The sequence below is a fragment of the Diabrotica virgifera genome, chromosome 5 (genome assembly GCF_917563875.1).
Source record: "Diabrotica virgifera virgifera chromosome 5, PGI_DIABVI_V3a".
Taxonomy (NCBI): domain Eukaryota; kingdom Metazoa; phylum Arthropoda; class Insecta; order Coleoptera; family Chrysomelidae; genus Diabrotica; species Diabrotica virgifera.
In genome coordinates, this window is record NC_065447.1 from 128,379,472 (window position 1) to 128,401,623 (window position 22,152).

A 22,152-nucleotide genomic window follows, 5' to 3' on the forward strand; every position below is an offset into this window, starting at 1 on the left:
AATTAAAAACTATCTTTTTATGTAAATGCAACAAATAAACAAAGAAAATTAGTAATAAATTTTACAAAAAACCACACAAACACAAAATACAATATTTTGTGAAGACACTTATTAAACACTACTTTTGTATGTAAATGTAACAATGTAACAAATAAAGAACGAAACATAATTTATCAGTAATACATTTTGCAAAAAAACATGTTTGAAAAAATTAGAAGCTACTTTTAATAAAATATTTTTAATATTTAATTACATAAGGTGTTCAAAATTATCTCCCAACACATTTATGTACGCCTAAAAACGATCATTGAATGAGCTACTTACTCTACGGAGCATTTGTAAATTAACACATGGAAATACACTTTGTATTCTATTTTTCATCTCAATCTCATCCCTTGTTGTTGGAGGTATTTTATAAACTTCATTATTAACGTAACCCCAAAAAAATCAGTCCAGTTTATTATATTCTGGTGATTTGGGTGGCCACGCTACTGGTCCATTGAAAAATGAAAATACAGTAGAACTCCAATTATCCGGACTCCAATTATCCGGATCGCCAATTATCCGGATCAGATTGAGAAAAAGAAAAAATCAAGTTTGTAAAAAAATAATTCATTTTCCTGTGATTCAGTTTGTGTGTCAATATTACGTAATGTAAACTTTGTCATTTACATATTGTTGTGTATACTATATTTATTGTTTTTCATAATAAATACCGTATATATGTTCTCCATTGTGTTTTGCTGCAATTACGTTTCTTTCCCGGAAAAGGCATTTTTCGAGAAAAATCCAATTATCCGGATTTTTGATTATCCGGATCGGGTCCGGTCCCAATTAATCCGGATAATTGGAGTTCTACTGTATCTCGAAAACTAATAAATTTAGACATAGGGAATGTTATCTAAAAATTAAAGTACGGTAATGGTAAATTACTGAGAAAATAATGTACTTGCGTTTTGACTCACCCTGTATTTGATATAAAGAAAATTAGCAATATCGACCATTCTTGAAAATTTTGACAATACGTTAAAAAATATGGCATTAATAAACCATTGTTGTTTTGCTTATTTTTATTTATACAGGGAGTTGAACTTGTTACGATTTTCATATAAAATTGGTTATAACTTTGTAAATACCCTGTATAACATAACAAACATTTTTGTGATGGAGAAGTTAACAGGATTTCGAATTTAAAATAAAATATAGGGTGTTCCATTTAAAAAAAAGCATAAGTTTGGTCTGCCACTGTGTTATCGAACACCCTGTAACATTCTAACTAATTTTGTAATGTGAAGCTCAAAGGTGGCTAAAATTTTTGTTATTAACTTTTATTGCTATCTATTACTATAGCGGAGCTATTGAGCTTTACCCTACTAATCAATCACCCTGTATACAACACCGGTTTATAGCGTCCTGTGCCTTCCAGTTCCTATTTTCCAGCCGCGTCGTTCTGTCGAAGCTCCTGGTCGTAGATCTCTCTCAGACATTGCTTTCTGGATCTCACTTATCCAGGTAGTTTTCGGTCTGCCTCTTTTCCTTCTTTCCGGGGGTTGCCATTCCAGTATCAGCTTTGACATTCTACCTAGTATAATGATGGAGGAGTTATATTCGCCGACGGACGGAAGTATACATTTATTCTCGTCTTGCTAAGGCGCGTCGAATAATATATCGCGTATACTACTCCGATGACTTAAAACAGTACTTCCGATCGCATGTGTAAAACCGGAAGTCCTAGGCCTATAATTATAGGACCTAGTCCTATAATTTGAATACTTAGATTTGAGTACTCACCGAAAAACAATATACATGTTTAACTATAACTCACTTTTAATTAATATTAAGAGATTTTTCATATACGGATTTTTTATTAGCTTCATTTTTGTAATGGCAACTTTTTTGAAAAAACTTACTGTTTTTGAGATATTCATGAAAAACCACTTAAAAACATTCATTTTTTTCACGAAAAATCAAAATGTTTAGTAACCCAAAAACTATTGATTTATTTGAATAACTTTATATAACAAATTCTTCTTCTTCTTCACGTGCCGTATCAGAATTATCCGACGTTGGCGATCACCATTGCGAAGGCTTCTCGATCTTCTGCAATATGGAATAATTGTCCTGCATTTGATATCCGAGTCCATTCACGAAATGTCTATTAAGCTAGAATCAACGGTGGATCCAGAAACCTTGCAAGGAGGGGGCAATGAAATAAAAATTTTCTCGTCACTCGCGTACGCAGGATTCTCTTTCGGTATGGGTGGCTGTTACTTTATTTTTCTTCATGTACCTACCATGTCCTTTCAGGACGTTGGTTGTTATCATAGCTATCTTAATTTTATTCACTGCCACCCTAAATCAACCACGAAGTGCTTTTTCGTCCTGGACTGCGTTTGCCTTCTATTTTCACTTGCATAATATTTTACAGCAACCTATATTTGAAACTTCTCATTACATGTCCAAAATATACTCCACTTTTCTCTTCTTGATGCCTTCTATAATCTCAGTAGTCTTGCTGAGACGTTCTAGTATTGTGGAGTTTTGAATATTCTTCACCAAAGATACTTTTTCTTCTATAGAACCACATTTCGAAAGCCTCAAGGCGATTTAGGTAGTAGATCGATTTTATTCACAGTCCAAGACTCGACACCATACAGTAAGACCGAGAACACGTACTTTGGAGAAAGAATTATGTTTTGTTACATTCCGTTATTCAGTTGTCAACAGGACACAAAACTCACTATTTATTTTCAATCGTAATGATCTCTTTCTTAAAAAAAGGCGACACCAGGCGAAGTCTCAAGGAGGGGGCAATTGATCCCATTGACCCCCCCTTGGATCCGCGCCTGGCTAGAATAGCCATTTCATAAGGGAGCCATGAGACTTACCCCATATTTTTTTGCTATTTTATTGCTATTTTATTGCTAATTTATTACGCAAATTAAAAATTTATTGCTTCATCCCCTTCAGAGAAACAGGTGGCTATTCCTGCTGAATATAACGCTAGAATAGCCAACATTCATATATCCGGAACGAAAGCAGATAGAGAAACGCTCCCGGCGGCCTGTTTTATTGCTAATTAATTGCTAATTTATTACGCAAAATAAAAATTTATTGCTTCAACCCCTTCAGAGAAACAGGTGGCTATTCCAGCTTAATATATTAAGCTAGGATAGCCAACATTCATATTTCCGGAACGAAAGTAGATAAAGGGTAGCTTCCGACGGCATATTTTATCGCTAATTGCTGAAAGATTGGGTATACAAGAATTTACAAACTCACCCCCTTCAACCCATACCGTTATCATAATTCCCCGGATCCACAAAAAGTGAAAATAACCAATTTGAAGACCTAAAACCAAGTGGGTATTTTTTGCTTATTAATTGCTACAGGTCTAAGCCAAAAATGAATGTTTTGCTTTATCCCCTAACGAGCAACAATGGCTACTGCGGTTTAATACTTAAGCTACAACACCCAACACTCCTATTTCAGGAAAGAAAGCAGATAGACGGTAGCTTCCGGCGGCATATTTTATTTCTAATTAATTGCTGAAAGATGGGGTATACCAGAATTTACAAACCTCTTACTTCAACCTCTACCGTTATCATCGTTCCGCGGATTTGACAAAGAGTGAAAATAACCAGTTTAAAGACTTAAAACCAAGTGGGGATTTTTTGCTAATTAATTGCTGCAGGTCTACGCCAAAAACGAATTTTTTGCTTCATCCCCTAACGAGAAACAATGGCTACTGCGGTTTAATGCTTAAGCTACAATACCCAACACTCCTATTTCAGGAACGAAAGCAGATAGAGGGTCGCTTCCAGCGGCATATTTTATTGCTAGTTAATTGCTGAAAGATAGGGTATACAACAATAGGGAACTTGCATAAAATTTTAAATTTCACCCCAAAACGCGTCGTGACGTCACTCCGTTGTATGTTTACATTCTACACCAATTGTATATATAATTTTAAATTAGACATTATAAACGTCAGTAAAAAATACAGTTATGTGACGTTAAAAATGTTTTTGATCGTTTGAACTATTCATAGAAAATTTGTACTTTTACAAAATGGTTTTATTTTCAATAATAAACCTTCTTTCCTTTCCTTCAAAAACTGTATCAAACTCCAATCTCAACAAACTGGTATATATTACTACAACGACATACGATAAATGTCATAAGAGTATAAATATTTTTCCTTTATTTCCCGACGACGAGCTGGTCAAATACCCAAGTAGGTGGAGGCCAATAAACTAAAGAAGGAGAAAAAGAATATACCTAAATATAACGCTGTGTCTAGGTAAACGCTAACGTGTACGCGAATAAAAAAGTTAGAGTGTCAGAGTGTTGGAATTTGTTTAATCGCGTTGTGTTTACACTTTAATTTTAATATTGATTAGTAAAGAGATTTCTTATTTTTTATTTGTTTAGTGTTTGTTTTTAAATTAACTATGCAGTGTGGACAATTATTTAGTTGTTTTAATGAGTTTAACAACATTTTAAAACAGTATGAAAAAGTTAAGAGACTATAAATTAATATATATTTTTTTAGTTATAAGTGAAATAGTATTACCGTCCAAAATTAAAATAAAAGAAAGACCTAAAGCTTTCACAATAATAATTAACTTGTTCTGAAGCTATTTCCTTGTTGCATTTTGGTAATCAACTATTCTGAATGGGAACTATGCCACAATTTAACTAAAAAAATGATTTAATTAACGTTTCGACGTCTAAATCGGTCGTCGTTGTCAAAATACAAAACATTATTAAATTAAACAAAAATGTTGTTCCTTAGTAAAAATTTTTTTCTAATAATTTATTTAATCTGACTAATTTTTGTATTTTGACAATGACATCCGATTTGGACGTCGAAACGTTAATAAAATCATTTTTTTTAGTTAAATTGTGGCTTATTTCCCATTTAGAATAGTTGAGTATAATAATTAACTTACGTATAAAAATTACTTTAACAATATTTTGTGCGTGTCATGTCAACTAAATACATATATTTATTTTGCTAACCTAAATATATACTTTTATATATACATTGATTTATTACAATTAAGTTTGAAACATCAGAATAGTTCTGCTTCCATTCCCTTAATAAATATTTTTCTATCAAACAAACAATAAACATATCAAAATAGCATGTATAAAAATATACAGTCACTGCGCACGCTAATTAATGACGTCACTGGCTTGATGAAGTTTAATTCGCGTGTACCGTTGATTGAGGTATTGGGCGGAAGATATCTCATGTTAAATACGAAAGAACACGAGACCTCTGCTATATTCGTCTCATAGATGGCAGGCCAAAAGCCATCTAGTGAGCAGATATGTGAATCTCTAACCCTTAGAACGATAAAGAAATTTGTATAAAATTCTACTTGTATTATTTTTGAATTTGACCATAAAACGCTACAAACTTATTTTCCTCGGCAGCGTTGCCAGTTCTAAATGTTTTGGAAATATTCGGCATCGAAAATATTTATTAGTCCAAGCTGTATAGTCGCCTCCGTTATGTAAATTATTCCTTTTCGATTATTTTGCACAAATTTGCTCAAAAAGAGATCCTTATAACGCGGTCGGAAAATTGTTTAAAAAAATTTTTTAAACAAATTCACAAAAATATTTTTTTCACTTCGAACAATTTTTTTTTTAGATTTTTTGGGTCATTCTCAGCAAAAAAGGTATCTTGTTATTTTTCTCTAAAATTGATTGTTGTCGAGAAAAAGCTAAAATAACCATTTTCAAGGGTTAATAACTCGGTTAAAAGTAATCATTGTGAAAGTCAGAAACTGACCAAATTAACCAAAGATTAAAGTCCCCTCTACAAGATCCTGAAGAAATGTTTGTCATTACATATTTCATTACTAAGATGTTATTTTTAATTATCAACAATGAGCTTTAAGCGTGTATTGAGGCGGCCGTCAATGTGAGTGCGAGTGAGATTCTCCATTGGACGGCTGGAATGGTGCATCTCTTTCGCAATCACCATTGAAGGCCGTCTAATATGCGCTTAGCGCCCATTGTTAATAATTAAAAATGACAGCTTAGTAATAACATAATGACAAAAATTTCTTTATGATCTTGTAGAGGGGGCTTTAAACTTTGATTAGGTCACTTTCTGACTTTCATAATAATTATATTTAACCGAGTTATTAAACCTTGAAAATGGCCATTTTCGTATTTTTCAAATTTTAAATCGCGGATAACTCGACAACAATCAATTTTAGAGAAAAATCACAAGTTACTAGGTCTGGATCCCGCGTACCAAAAAAAGTTGATTAATAGCAAGCTGAAAATGTGTGAATAGCTTAACGGTGTCTAGTCGGACAAACTTTGATGTATGGCAACATTGGAACAGGAGAAGTTTTAATAGTGGTTCAGGTTAAAGATTTGGACCGTCAGACTACGAAAACTGTATTTTGTCGGATAGAACTTCCAATTGATTTGTTACGTTTTCATTGAACTCTAATTCAAAAATTAGATTATCACCAATGTAATTCCTGTTATTTGACATATTCTACGTGTCGGACTTATTAAAATGCCCAGTTGGTGATAAATAGCAGTCTGATATTTGCATGAGAGTTTAATAAAAGGGTAACAAATCAATTGGAAGTTCTGTCCGACAAAATAGATGGGATGTTTTCGTAGTCTGACGGTCCAAATGTTTAACCTGTTCCACGATTAAAACTTCCCCTGTTCCAGTGTTCCCATACATCAAAGTTTGTCCGACTAGACACCCTTAAGCTATGATCAAATTTCAGCTTGCTATTAATCAACTTTTTTTTGGTACGCGGGATCCAGACCTATACCTTTTTTGCTCAGAATGACCCAAATGATCTAAAAAATTATTTTTGTGAATTTGTTTAACAAAAATTATTGTTTAAACAATTTTTCGATCATGGTACCGCATCTCACCCTGTGGATTTGTTATAAGGGCCTCTTTTTGAGTAAGTTTGTACAAAAATTTCGAATTGGAATAATTTACCTAACGGGGGCGACAATACATACTCGACAATATCCTGGACGTGTTAGCAAACATCTTTCTTATCACTACGAAGGGTAGTGCTGGTGATTTATTGCCGGGCTGGCTACATACACATGCTCGCTGTAGAATTAATATAAAACCAGATATGCGAACCACTTTGCTTTGGAAATATTTACCTATACAATATGTACTATATTTCACAATCAAGGATTTAAACGAATCTTCATCTTCTTTTGGTGCCTAATCGTTTAGAATATTGGCGATCATTCTGGCTTTATTGATTTTATTAACTGATGCTTTAAATAGATTAAATAAAATTAACATGAAGTAAAACTCCCTAGTGTAGTTGGTATATTTAATAAAAATTCTAAAAATTTTTAAAAATCCAAACGGATTACGTTCAAAACGTTTTCGGACTTATCAGTCCATCATCAGTGAACTCTCTGTCCTTGCTAAATAGCCACAATGCCAAACACTGGTCAAGATGTATGTTCTAACTACATGGTGAAATCTGATCTACAATTTGGCTTACATTGGATGCCAACGGATTAGTACTAGGAACATGATGCTCTACTCCATTAATTAAGAGATTTTTTTTTATTATTAGGTCTACATTGAACTACGTTTAGTCTGTCAATAATTATTGACCACCAGAACATATTTCACCAGAACATACATCTTGACCAGTGTTTGGCATTGTGGCTATTTAGCAAGGACAGAGAGTTCACTGATGATGGACTGATAAGTCCGAAAACGTTTTGAACGTAATCCGTTTGGATTTTTAAAAATTTTTAGGATTTTTATTAAATATACCAACTACACTAGGGAGTTTTACTTCATGTTAATTTTATTTAACTAGATGGTATACAGCCAACCTTCGGGTATTATCCCGTTTTATTTTTTTAAATAGATTAGTTGTGGAGAACCATTTCCTCAGGTTCTTTAACCATGATATTCTTCTTCTTCCAATTTCTCGCTTCCGAATACTTTGCCTTGAAGTATTACCCTCAGTAATCTGTATTTGGTGCCGTTTCTCATTATGTGTTATACTAACTTTCGAACTTTTTAACGAGATATACGAACTTTCTCCTTTTAATGGTGTACATCACCTCTCTTTCTTTTCCCATTCTTCGTAATACGGTCTCGTTGGTTATCTTGTCCGTCCATGATATCCTTATGATTCGCCTGTATAGTCACATCTCGAAGGTTCCAAGTTTTTTCTCCATCGCTTTAGTGAGTGTCCAGGATTCAACTCAGTAGTATAATATTAAGAAGATATAACGTCGTAGGAGCCTTACTTTTATCTCCAGATTAAGGTTGTGGATTTTAAAGAGTTTGGCCATGTTATTGAATGCGTTCCGAGCCTTCTCTATTTTACATTTTATTTCTGGTGAGTGGTCCCATTGTTCGTTTACTATTGTTCCAAGATAGGCATACTATACTGTACACTGGTATATTTACTCGGTCCACTGGTGTATTCTTGATAACCAGTAGGGGCGCCTCTAATTTTATTTTTGCTGATGAATACTAGACCTTATTCAACAAAGAAGAAATTGGAAAAACAAAGATGAGATTCGGTATAGAGAGATATATCGACAAATAAGATACGATGTTAAGCGAGCAAAAGAGGACTGGATGGAACAAAGATGTCGTGAAATGGAAGAACTACAAAGAAAACATGACGAGTTTAATATACATAAAAAGCTTAAAGAAATTACCTACACTCAGAGAAAAAGAACTCCTCACTTCATGAGAAACTCCAAAGGTAACATAATTCTCGACTTGGATGAAAAAAAGGAAGAATGGACTAACTATATAAAAGAGCTCTTCCTGGATACGAGGCCACCACGTAACACCACAAAGTATACGAATACTGGTCCTAGTATTTTAAAAGCGGAAGTAGAGAAAGCCATCAATCAGAGCAAAAATGGAAAATCTCCAGGCCCTGACCAAATACCATCAGACTGGCTCAAACTTCTGGATGACGATAATGTCTCACAATTAACAAACATTTATAACCATATATACGAGACTGGAATGATGCCACACATATGGTTGGAGTCTACATTTATTCCACTCCCAAAAAAACGTAATACATCATCATGTAAAGACTTTAGACTAATTAGTCTCATGAGCCACTCTCTCAAGCTACTTCTTAAGATAATTCTTAATAGAATCAAGCAGAAATGTGAAGAGACAATGGGAAACAAACAATTCGGTTTCAGAGAAGGATTGGGAACAAGGGAAGCTTTGTTCTCAATGTTAACATTACTTCAACGATCATGGGAAGTACAGAAACCAATTTACGTCTGCTTTATAGATTTTGAGAAGGCGTTTGATAGAGTTCAACATGATAGGTTGTTTGAATATCTAGAAATGATTGGAATAGATGATAAAGATCTGAGACTTTTACAACATCTATATTGGAATCAAGAAGCTTCTATTCTGGTAGACGGCAAAGAAACAGACAAAATTTGCATTCAAAGAGGTGTCAGACAGGGTTGTGTGTTATCCCCAACTTTGTTTAACGTATACTCAGAAATAATTTTTAATGAAGCCTTGGAAGGACAATGTGGAGTTCGAATCGGGGGAGAAACTATTAACAACATCAGATATGCAGACGACACCGCGATCATGGCTGAAAATATCGAAGATCTTCAATTCCTTATTGATCGAGTCACTAGAGAATGCTCCAATAACGGACTTAACATAAATGCAATAAAGACAAAGTTACTTGTGGTTAGTAAACAAGACGTCGGCCCTATGCAACTAATTGTCAGTGATGAATCAATAACAAAAGTTAACCATTTTAAATACCTAGGATGTTGGATAAACGAGACACTAAATCCGGATGAAGAAATTAAAACTCGTATAGAAATTGCAAGAGGAGCATTTATGAAACTTAGATCTATTCTGAGCAACTCTCAGCTGAATTTACAACTAAGAATCAAGTTCCTAAAATGTTATGTGTATCCTGTATTACTATATGGATGTGAAACCTGGATCATGAAGGTTAACATGATGAACAAATTAGAAGCCTTTGAGATGTGGTCGTATCGTAGAATGCTCAGAATATCTTGGGTTCAACGCATTTCAAACAGAGAAGTCTTAAACAGAGTAGGTCAAGGCGAAGGTGACTTAATGAAGATGATAAAAAAGAGAAAACTGGAATATCTGGGGCATATAATGAGAGGTAGCAGATACAGGATGCTGCAGTTAATACTCAATGGAAAGATCGACGGAAAAAGAGGAATTGGTCGAAAGAAATATTCATGGCTCCGAAACCTTCGTCAATGGACTGGCTTATCAGCAGATCAATTGTTACATGCCGCACAAAATCGAGAACGATATCGCCAAATTGTTATGGAAGCTACCCACGCCTAAAAATTTGGGCACGGTACTTAAAGAAGAAAGATGATGAATTTAGTTTTTGATATATTTACTTGTAGTCCAAATCTTTCACTTATACGCCAGGGAAATAAGGCAAAAATATACCATGTTCGGAACACTTGAGCAGCCAGGTTACAAATAGCTTTTTGGGTACTATATACTATACACTATACATATACCTAATACATAATAAATACAAAAATGCCCGTCACCGTTCGGAAGAGAATTTTAGTTATTAACAAATAAGGGTCAAAAATGGCAGTTTCTTCGTTTAAATCGCTACAGGTAAAAATATGGCTATTAAATATCTAATTTATAGTATTCTTATTTTAGTAGATAAGCAATTTTCCAACTCGATACAAACTGTTCTTGAATCGTTACGCGCATGCGCAATAACGAATAATAATTATGCGCACATTTCTCGTTACTGCGCATACTCGTAACCGTTCAAGAACGGTTTTTTATCGTAGTTGGCAGTGGCACAAACCTCTAGATACCAATGCATATAATATAGGATGACATCACGTTGCCATGACAACCGTTGATGCTTGTGCAGGCTGCTTTGGCGATTGAAATGAGATCTTCATCTAACTAAATCTAACTTTGCTTGAGTCATATAAGACCTACATTTTTATAACTGTAATTTCATAACAGTTTATTTATAACTGTAATAACTGTTAGTTTCCCCATTACCAAAAATAAACAGAATAATTAAAATTGGACGTTACGAATTGTTCGTTACGAACTTGTATAGTTACGAACTGTCGCCGTTACGAACTGTCGCTGTTACGAATTGTCCGTTACCATTTGTCCGGTTACCAACTGTCGCGTTACGAGATGTCATGGAACCGAACGACATACCCTAACGGCCTAACTGTTCTTTTAAAATATGTCTAATACCTAACATTTTTTAGAGACTTGCTTGCCAATTAGTCTAGTCGCAACATAGAGGGTCCCGTGGACACTTTTACTTCGTCGCGATTTGATGGTGGTATTATAGGTTTTTTGGGTCGCTGAATCCATTGGAAGTGGTCTGGAAGCCCAAATGTAGTGATTTTAATTGTTATTAACAAATTATGGTAAAATTAGGTGTTTTCCAGGACTTATTAGAAGCCCTGTAAATAAACTGATAGTGTTAAGGTCTTCTCTGGTGTATTTTTGGTCGCTGAATCGAATGCGACTAGTCGCGATTAGGTACTCAAAATATGTTCTTATTTTGTTAATAACAAAATAATAGTTTATTCGCCGAAAAGCTCGAAATGCGCTATCTACAGCAAGTTTGTAGTCTTCTTCATAGTATTTTAATACGCTAAATCGATTGGCGCTAGTAGTGATAGCTTAAACCACGTTTCGACTTTGTTATTAATAAATTATTGCAAAAATAACGGTTTATAGTACGTTCACTCACGGTTTTTGCTATAAATTTTAAAAAACCACTTGGATTAACATGAAATTTGGCATACACTAGGCTAACATGTCAGATAAAACAAGTGATATTGTGCTGATGTCTGCTTTTACACTGGAGGTAAGTCTTACCCCCTTTTCGGGGGTGAAAAAAGAAACCTTTTAAATAAGTCCGGAAGTGGATAAACTGATTAATTCTAAGCAACTTTTGTTACATACAGTTTTTTCACCAAGTCAATACTTTTAGAGTTATTTGGTTTTTTTGTTGAAAAATGAACATATTCACTCGCAAATATCTCGAAAAGTATTGACTTAGTGAAAAACCTGTATAGAACAAACGTTGCTTAGAATTAATCAGTTTATCCAATTCCGGACTATTTTAACGGTTTCTTCTTTTACCCCCGAAACGGGGTGAAACTCACCCCCAGGGTAAAAGCACACATCGGCACAATATCATTTGTTTTGTTTGACATGTTAGCTAGCTGCATGCCAAATTTCATGTCATTCCAAGTGGTTTTTTTAAAATTTAGAGCAAAAACCATGAGTAAACGTACTATAAGCCGTTATTTTTGCAATAATTTATTAATAACAAAGTCGGAACCTGGTTTAAGCTATCACGACTAGTGACAATCGATTTAGCGTATAAAAATACTATGAAGAACACTACAAACTTACTGTAGATAACGCATTTTGAGTTTTTCGACGAATAAACAATTATTTTGTTATTAACAAAATAAAAACACATTTTGAGTAATCGCGACTATAGTTTATTTTTTAACCAGGAGGAGTAAACTAAAAAGACAGATTCACACCCAAGAAAGTCACTAGAATAATAACCAAATACATCTTCTTTTTTGGTTGATTTAGTCGGCCCTCAACGGTAACCCGTAAATATTATATTAAATTAATACGTCGCTAAAGAGTTCCAAAAACAACTGCTTTTTATATAAAAGCACACTAACAATCTAAAAATTAAAGGAATAACACAGAAAACACAAAAATCCCCGATATAACTTAATTAACCTATGAAATGTCACTAGTGTCAAAATTTGATAAATGTCATTAGTGTCAAAATTTTATAACAGTGGAGTAAACTTGCCTGCCGTTGGACCAATTACGAACAAGCAATACAGCGCGGTAAATTTGAATCACTCCTCTTGGTTAAAAAACAAACCATAGTCACATTCGATTCAGCGACCAAAAATACACCAGAAAAGACCTTAACACTATCAATTTATTTACAGGGCTTCTAATAGTTCCTGAAAAACACCTAATTTTACCATAATTTGTTAATAACAATTAAACGCACCACATTTGGGCTTCCAGACTACTGGATTCAGCGACCCAAAAAACCTATAATACCACCATCAAATCGCGGCGAACTAAAACGGGACCCCCCCCCCTATGTTGCGACTAGACTAAATGCCGTTGATATTTCAATCAACGTCAATATCCAATACGTAGGTATAAATTTATTAAAGACAAACCACGTACAGTACTTTTATTTTTTACTCCTTTTAAACTCCTTTGTATAATATATATTTCAATCAAGGATGGCACCTAAAAACATTTTATTTAAAATACACACTAATTATCCAGGTACAGTAAATTGGACTAAAGTTTAATGGCAATAAAATTTAATATATTCTTCTAAAAGCTTTACAATATCACTTAGGTCTGGATCCCGCGTATGAAAAAAAGTTGATTAATAGCAAGCTGAAAATTTGTTAATAGCTTAAGGGTGTCTAGTCGGACAAACTTTGATATATGGGAACATTGGAACAGAGGAAGTTTTAATTGTGAAACAGGTTAAAAATTTGGAACGGTCATACCACGAAAACGGCACATGTATTTTGTCCGACAGAACAGACTTAAACTCTCCGAACAGAGATTAAACTCTCATGCAAAAATCAGACTGCTATTTATCACCAATATGGGCGTTTTAATGAGTGGAACATGTAGAATATGTCAAATGACAGGAATTATGACAGGTGATAAATAGCAGTCTGATTTTTGCATGAGAGTTTAATCTCTGCTCGGAGAGTTTAAGTCTGTTCTGTCGGACAAAATACATGTGCCGTTTTCGTGGTATGACCGTTCCAAATTTTTAACCTGTTCCACAATTAAAACTGCCCCTGTTACAGTGTTCCCATATATCAAAGTTTATCCGACTAGACACCCTTAAGCTGTTTTTCATTCGCGGGATCCAGACCTAACTGTGAATAGTGTGAATGTATCGGAAACAGGTGTTTGTCCAATGTTCATGTTTTTTTATGCGTATTTTGTTTCCATTGTTAATTTAACCTTTCACTTCTTAAAAATAACGTTAACTAAAAATTGAAAAACTGAACTAAATTAATATGTTGGTGTCCAACCGTCTTTATTGTCAAAGCCTTATATTAAATATGCCTATAAATAAAGGTAGATATGACGACATATAACAAGAAAAACCTTCTATAAGTGTAATGCAAAGCAACTAATAATAATTATTGTGGGCATATTATGTTTCGAAAATTCGTTAAGAATTACAAGAAATATTTATTTATACAATATGTATTCTATCTCAATCAAGGATTTAAATGAATATACTCTTAAATAAAACAATAAACACAAACTGGAATCCGGTCAATTCATGTAATACAATACATATTGAAAAAAATCAAATGAAAGTTACATTACATCAAACTACAAAAAAGTTGTTTCAAACAACGTAAATACCACCGTTCATTGAAATATTATATTTCAGACCTATAATATTTACAAAGAAAGAATCATTTAAATTTTATGACTAACAAGAAATTTCTTAGATGTTGCAACAGAGCTGGTGTGTTAAAACGCTGACTGAGTCTCTTTCCTTGTCTAAGAGTGAAACGGTAAACGAAATAAAACAGGAAACTACAGGCTAACAGTATAGTTTGCGATGAATTCACTGGGGCAGCAGCTATCGAAGCATCTATTTTTCAATAATTTTTCAGTTTGTAAGAGACAGAAGATCGTATTCGCGTTTTTGAAAGAAGGATAGAGATACTCGGTGAATGTCGGTGATAGAATGCCTCAATTTTTAGTGAAGCATGAGATCTTCCCATATTAATATTTCAATCAACGCGTGTGCCTAACTTTTTTATTTGCGTACACGTTAGCGTGTACCTAGACACAGCGAAATATAACCATAATAATAACTAATGTAAAACTATGTGACGTCACGGGTCGTTTGAACTATTTTATACCGCAGAAGAAATTTAAATATGTATTTCTAAGTTATTACGAGTTCTTGAAGTGTGAAATTTTGGAAATCTCATTTTTAAACAAAACTGAACATTATTATGTAATAAAAAAATGTGCAAGTTCCCTATTTACAAACTCACCCCCTCTAACCTCTACCGTTATCACCATTCCCCGGATTTCACAGAAAGTGAAAATACCGGATTAAAAACCTAAGACCAAGTGGGTATTTTTTTCCTAAGTAACTGCTGCAGGTCTAAGCCAAAAACGATTTTTTTGCTTCATCCCCTAACGAGCAACAATGGCTACTGCGGTTGAATACTTAAGCTACAACACTCAACACTCCTATTTCACGAACGAAAGCAGATAGAGGGTCGCTCTTGGCGGCCTATTTTATTGCTAATTAATTGCTAATTTATTATGCAAATTAAAAATGTATTGCTTCAACCCCTTCAGAGAAACATTCCAGCTTAATATCAAGCTAGAATAACCAACATTCATATTTCCGGAACGAAAGTAGATAGAGAGTCGCTTCCGGCGGCCTATTTTATTGCTAATTTATTACGCAAAATAATAATTTATTGCTTCAACCCCTTCAGAGAAACAGATGGCTATTCCAGCTTAATATTAAGCTAGAATAGCCAACATTCATATTTCCGGATCGAAAGTAGATAGAGGGTAGCTTCCGGCGGCATATTTTATTGCTAATTAATTGCCGAAAGATTGGGTATACAAGAATTTACAAACTCACCCCCTTTAGCCCCAACCGTTATCATCATACCCCGGAATCCACAAAAAATGAAAATAACCAGTTTAAAGACCTAAAACCAAGTGGGTATTTTTTGCTGATTAATTGCTACAGGTCTAAGCCAAAAATGAATGTTTTGCTTCATACCCTAACGAGCAACAATGGCTACTGCGGTTTAATACTTAAGCTACAACACAAATAAAGAGATAGAGGGTCGCTGGCGGCGGCATATTTTATTTCTAATTAATTGCTGAAAGATGGGGTATACTAGAATTTACAAACTCACCCCCTCCAACCCCTACAGTTATCATCGTTCCCCGGATTTCACAAAGAGTGAAAATAACCAGTTTAAAGACTTAAAACCAAGTGGGTATTTTTTGCTAATTAATTGCTGCAGGTCTACACCAAAAACGAATTTTTTGCTTCATCCCCTAACGACAAACAATGGCTACTGCAGTTTAATACTTAAGCTACAATACCCAACACTCCTATTTCAGGAAGGAAAGCAGATAGAGGGTCGCTTCCAGCGGCACATTTTATTGCCAGTTAATTGCTGAAAGATAGGGTATACAACAATTTACAAACTCACCCCCTCCAACCCTACCGTTATCATCATTCGCCGGATTTCACAGAAAGTGAAAATAACCAGTTTAAAAACCTAAGACCAAGTGGATATTTTTTTATAAGTAACTGCTGCAGGTCTACGAAAGAAACGATGTTTTTGCTTCATTCGATAACGAGCAACAATGGCTGCTGCGGTTGAATACTTAAGCTACAATACTCACCACTCCTATTTCAGGAACGAAAGCAGGTAGAGGGTCGCTTCCAGCGGCATATTTTATTGCTAATTAATGGCTGAAAAATGGGTATACAACAATTTACAAACTCACCCCCTCCAATCCCTACCGTTATCATCATTCCCCGGATTCCACAAAAAGTGAAAATAACCAGTTAGAAACCTAACACCAAGTGGGTATTTTTTCCTAAGTAATTGCTGCAGGTCTACGCCAAAAATGAATATTTTTCTTCATCCCTTAACGAACAACAATGGTTACTGCGGTTGAATACTTAAGCTACAATCCCCAACACTCCTATTTCAGGAACGAAAGCAGATAGAGGGTCGCTTCCAGCGTTATATTTTATTACCCTTTTTAGGTCTTTCAACTGGTTATTTTCACTTTTTGTGAAATGCAGGGAATGATGATAACGGTAGGGGTTGGATGGGTGAGTTTGTAAATTCTTATGTATACCCCATATTTCAGCAATTAATTGGCAATAAAATATGCCGCTGGAAGCGACCGTCTATCTGCTTTCGTTCCTGAAATGAAGTGTTTTGTATTGTAACTTAAGTATTCAACCGCAGTAGCCATTGTTGCTCGTTAAAAATATCCACTTGGTTTTAGGTTTATAAACTGGTTTATAAACCTAACACCAAGTGGGTATTTTTTCCTAAGTAATTGCTGCAGGTTTACGCCAAAAATGAATATTTTTCTTCATCCCTTAACGAGCAACAATGGTTACTGCGGTTGAATACTTAAGCTACAATCCCCAACACTCCTATTTCAGGAACGAAAGCAGATAGAGGGTCGCTTCCAACGTTATATTTTATTACCCTTTTTAGGTCTTTCAACTGGTTATTTTCACTTTTTGTGAAATGCAGGGAATGATGATAACGGTAGGGGTTGGATGGGTGAGTTTGTAAACTCTTGTGTATACCCCATATTTCAGCAATTAATTGGCAATAAAATATGCCGCTGGAAGCGACCGTCTATCTGCTTTCGTTCCTGAAATGAAGTGTTTTGTATTGTAACTTAAGTATTCAACCGCAGTAGCCATTGTTGCTCGTTAAAAATACCCACTTGGTTTTAGGTTTATAAACTGGTTTATAAACCTAACACCAAGTGGGTATTTTTTCCTAAGTAATTGCTGCAGGTCTACGCCAAAAATGAATATTTTTCTTCATCCCTTAACGAGCAACAATGGTTACTGCGGTTGAATACTTAAGCTACAATCCCCAACACTCCTATTTCAGGAACGAAAGCAGATAGAGGGTCGCTTCCAGCGTTATATTTTATTACCATTTTTAGGTCTTTCAACTGGTTATTTTCACTTTTTGTGAAATGCAGGGAATGATGATAACGGTAGGGGTTGAAGGGAGTGTGTTTGTAAATTCTTGTATGTATACCTACCCAATCTTTCAGCAATTAATTAGCAATAAAATATGCCGCCGGAAGCGACCCTCTATCTAATTTCGTTCCGGAAATATGAATGTTGGCTATTCCAGCTTAATATTAAGCTGGAATAGCCACCTGTTTTTCTGAAGGGGTTGAAGCAATAAATTTTTAATTTGCGTAATAAATTAACTATTAATTAGCAATAAAATATGCCGCCGGAAGTGACCCTCTATCTACTTTCGTTCCGGAAATATGAATGTTGGCTATTCTAGCTTAATATTAAGCTGGAATAGCCACCTGTTTCTCTGAAGGGGTTGAAGCAATACATTTTTAATTTGCGTAACAAATTAGCAATAAAATAGCAAAAAATATGGGGTAAGTCTCATGGCTCCCTTATGAAATGGCTATTCTAACTTAATAGACATATTCACGAATGTTTTTTAACCAAGAGACTTGTTTTCTTCCTACACCTCTACGGCTCTCTATTTTGCCTTTAAGCAGTTGTAATATTTTATATCGACTTCCCCTCACTATATGTCCCAGATAAGATATTTTTCGATGTTTAACAGTCTTTAGCAGTTCTCTATCTTTGTTGACCCTCCTTAGTACTTCTTTATTAGTTTTTCTTTCTGTCCAAGGTATCTTCAGCATCCGTCTATGAATCCACATTTCCAATGCTTTTAGCTATCTACTTTTAGCGTCCACTCTTCTGCACTATACAAAAGTACGAACCAAACATAGCACTTAACCATTCTTCGTCTTAGTTCTAAACTGAGATGATTATTGCAAAGAAATGACTTCATTTTCATAAAACTAATATAACAAATGTTACTTAGAATTGGTCCCTCTATCGAGTTTTAGGGATATATTTAATAAAATAATTTCCCTGGGGGCATCCACCCCCAGAGTAAAAGCGCAAGTTGGCACCATGTCACCTTTGTTTATTGAGGTATCTTATAACTACTCGCCAATTTTCATGATAATCGATGGAGGTTCAACGTAATCGGAGGTGAAAACCTTCAGTAACTGCACTAAATATAGAACCCAGTCTGTACTTCACCATATGATGTTTTAGTTGTTGGCTTGTTCTAATTTTAATATAACCCTGGTTTGTTATGTTATTTATTTGTAATAGTCTATTTTAGCTTTTAGTATTTTTTTACAAAAACAAACTCAACTGGGCCTGAGGATGGGGCACAAATTGTAAGCCTCAAAACCAGTCGCCTCCTTTAACAAATTTTATCAACAAAAATTGTGAGTATTGACCTTTTTTCATATATCTATATATTTTTAAGTTATATTAAATCTTATTTATTCATTATCTCATGCATACCTAAAAAGTATAACGATTTTGGCGAAAGACCATTTATTATTTGATTCAATTTATTATTCATAATATACTGAGGTTAGTAACTAAATAAATATAAATCATATTATTTTTTCCTTCCTCCTCTCTCTTTAATCTGTAGCTGAATGATTGAACCAGTAGTCACGTTGTAGTATGCTAAACTGTTGGAATCCTTAAAGAACATACCCTAAAACAAAAACAATCAATGAGCTGATTTTAAGATACTTTTCACGATAAAAAATCTTTAAGAGTTACTATAAAATTGGAAATAAAAGTTCGTTTACTAACATGCTACATATTCCCTATTCTTCTATATGGAGTGGAGTCATGGACATAACAAGTTACCAACGATGAAATCATGTACAGAATGGACAAAGAGTAAGCCACTAGTAAACAACTAGTCATAACAGTAAGGTATATGGAAAAAGAGGTCCAGGAAGAAGAAGAATATCCTGGCTTCATAACCTACGCAAATAGTTTAACTTGACCATTACTGGACGTTTTAGCACAGCAGTCAAGAAGGTTAAAATAGCTATGTTAGTATCCAACATCCGTAACGGATAAGCACAATAAGAAAAAGAATACAGTTGTCATTTCAAGGATTAAAGAATGAGAGAAAGCAAAACGCAATTCGAAGTATTTTTTTTTCAGATGTCATAGTTGATAAAAGATTGCTATGCCATTGCTACACGTTGGAGATGAAGGATCAGTCAAAAGAAAGGAGGAAAAACGACGGAGGCACACCGAAGAAGCCCAAGCCCACATGATGGGCCGGAAAAGGGGATGGCCACTGATTTTTGAGATACGAAAGGTATTATTTCACATTGATTGTCTAGCTACAAGTCAACACACATTACGTTTACACTAAGGAAGGGGATCAATCCAGCTGTAACCTTTAACAACACTCCACTGCCAATAAGAAATGACGTCAAATTCATAGGGATTTACCTAGACAGCCGCCTAACATGGCAAAAGCATATTTGGAACAAACGACTGCAACTGGGAATGGTATATAGATCATCAAGTTAGTAAAAAATAAGCCGTTTTTCGACATGATTGAAAAGACGAGGTTTGACAGTTGACATGTGTAGTATGAGATATTACAAAAAGACTACCATCTTGGGATTCATCAATTTTTTAGTGGAACAATTTTTAAATAAACAATCAAAACATCAAACTTAGTTTTGTGCTCATAACTTAAAAACTTGTTTATTTAGAGATTTGACGTCCACAGGTAACTTTTTTAGGACAAAAAGATATATCGAATGAGATACGCTAAATGAAAATCGGTTAATAAACAAAAAAGTTATTGCAAAACGGGCGACAAAATCACTGTTTTTCAATACTGTTAATAACAATTTTATTGTTTATTAAAATATGTTTAAATATACCTAAACTTGGGGGCATTATGGTGTTTGAATGGTGTGCAAAAAATGGTCCATATCTGTTAATAGTTTTCGCAAAATTTAATTTGTTTATAAATTTTTTTTAAAAACGAGCTAAGTTCTGAGGCTGGTCCAGTTAATATGGCTGAATGTATCTCAATAATCCGGGGCTCATTTCCTTCGTTAAGATGTATACTAATAGCCTATGAAAAAAAAAGTAAAAAAAAATTACATGTACGTACACAAAATTATTTGTTAATAAATAGCAGTTTTTAAGCTTATAAACAATTACAATAATTTCGTAGAAATTAGATCAAATTAAATGGCAATAAAAAATACGGAAAGCTGGTTAAAATACACAACTTCTAAGAAAAAATTTTAGGTCCTACGACCCTTGGGGTCTGAGATAGCCCCTTTTTTTGAAAAAATCACTGTTACGTTAATTAACAACACTAAGATCTGAAATTAACCAATCTTTTATAAGAAAAATCAAAGTTTTTAACAAAGTTATTAGCAAGAAAAAATGTTAAAAATTGTTTAAACAGTAGTGTTATAAACAAAGAGAATTTAGCGTTGGATTAAAGTAAAACAAAAATAATGGGCGTAGCCTAATGAGAATAAATTCGCGGAGTACCATTCGCTAGCGCTAGGCCGTTGCAGCCCATTTTTAACATTGACAGTATACCGGATTTGAAGCTTAATTATATACAGGGTGTTTGATAAAGAATGGACCATGGCTTAACCTCAGGTTCCTGAGGTTAAAATAGACCGATTTAAGCTAACTTACCTCAGTACAAAGTTTATAATAACCGAGATACAGGGTGTCAAAGTTAAACTTTTTTTTATTTATTATTGAGTATTTCCTGAGAGGTATGAGATAACATGAAATTTGGTATATGGGGGTTTTTTGGGTCGAGAAAACTAAATTCCCTACCAAAAATTATGCATTACCTAGAGGGCACCACATACGCCTTTTAGCACTCATTTATTACATTCAATTTTTTTATCCCTCACTCTGTATAATTTTGACATTAAAATTTTAATTTTCCTATTAGTTATACTTAAAAAAGGCATACTTCTTTCATCTCCCTAAACTCAACCCTTTTTGAGATAAACGCATTTTAAATCTGCGATACACCATTATTTTTAGCATAATATCATTGTAGTTACACCCGAAAAATGACTTAAAACCATAAAATTATCCAAAAATGTATCGCAAATTTCTTCAAATGGAATTTGCGATGCAATGACATAAATTTGGGAACTGGCACAATTATTACGGTTTTAAGTTATTTTTCGGGTGTAAAAATGATAGTGTATCGCAGATTTAAAATGCGTTTATCTCGAAAACGGTTGAGTTTAGGGAGATGAAAGAAGTATACCTTTTTTAAGTAAAACTAATAGGAGAATAAAAATTTGAATGTCAAAATTATACAGAGTAAGAGATAAAAAAGATTGAACGTAATAAATGAGTGCTGAAAGGC

The 22,152-nt window shown here is 34.2% G+C and overlaps 1 protein-coding gene across 2 annotated transcripts in view; it reads right to left on the reverse strand.

Annotated features, from left to right (window-relative positions):
* Positions 1–19,284: 19,284 nt before the first annotated feature.
* The window catches only part of LOC126884388 (splicing factor 3A subunit 1), a 1,074,980-nt gene continuing 1,072,112 nt past the window's right edge, over positions 19,285–22,152 (reverse strand). For both annotated transcript variants that reach the window (XM_050650305.1, XM_050650306.1), the window contains one exon: positions 19,285–19,470. In XM_050650305.1, coding sequence (XP_050506262.1) covers positions 19,369–19,470 — 102 coding nt within the window. In that variant the 3' untranslated portion in view covers positions 19,285–19,368. The remainder of the gene's footprint in view (positions 19,471–22,152) is intronic.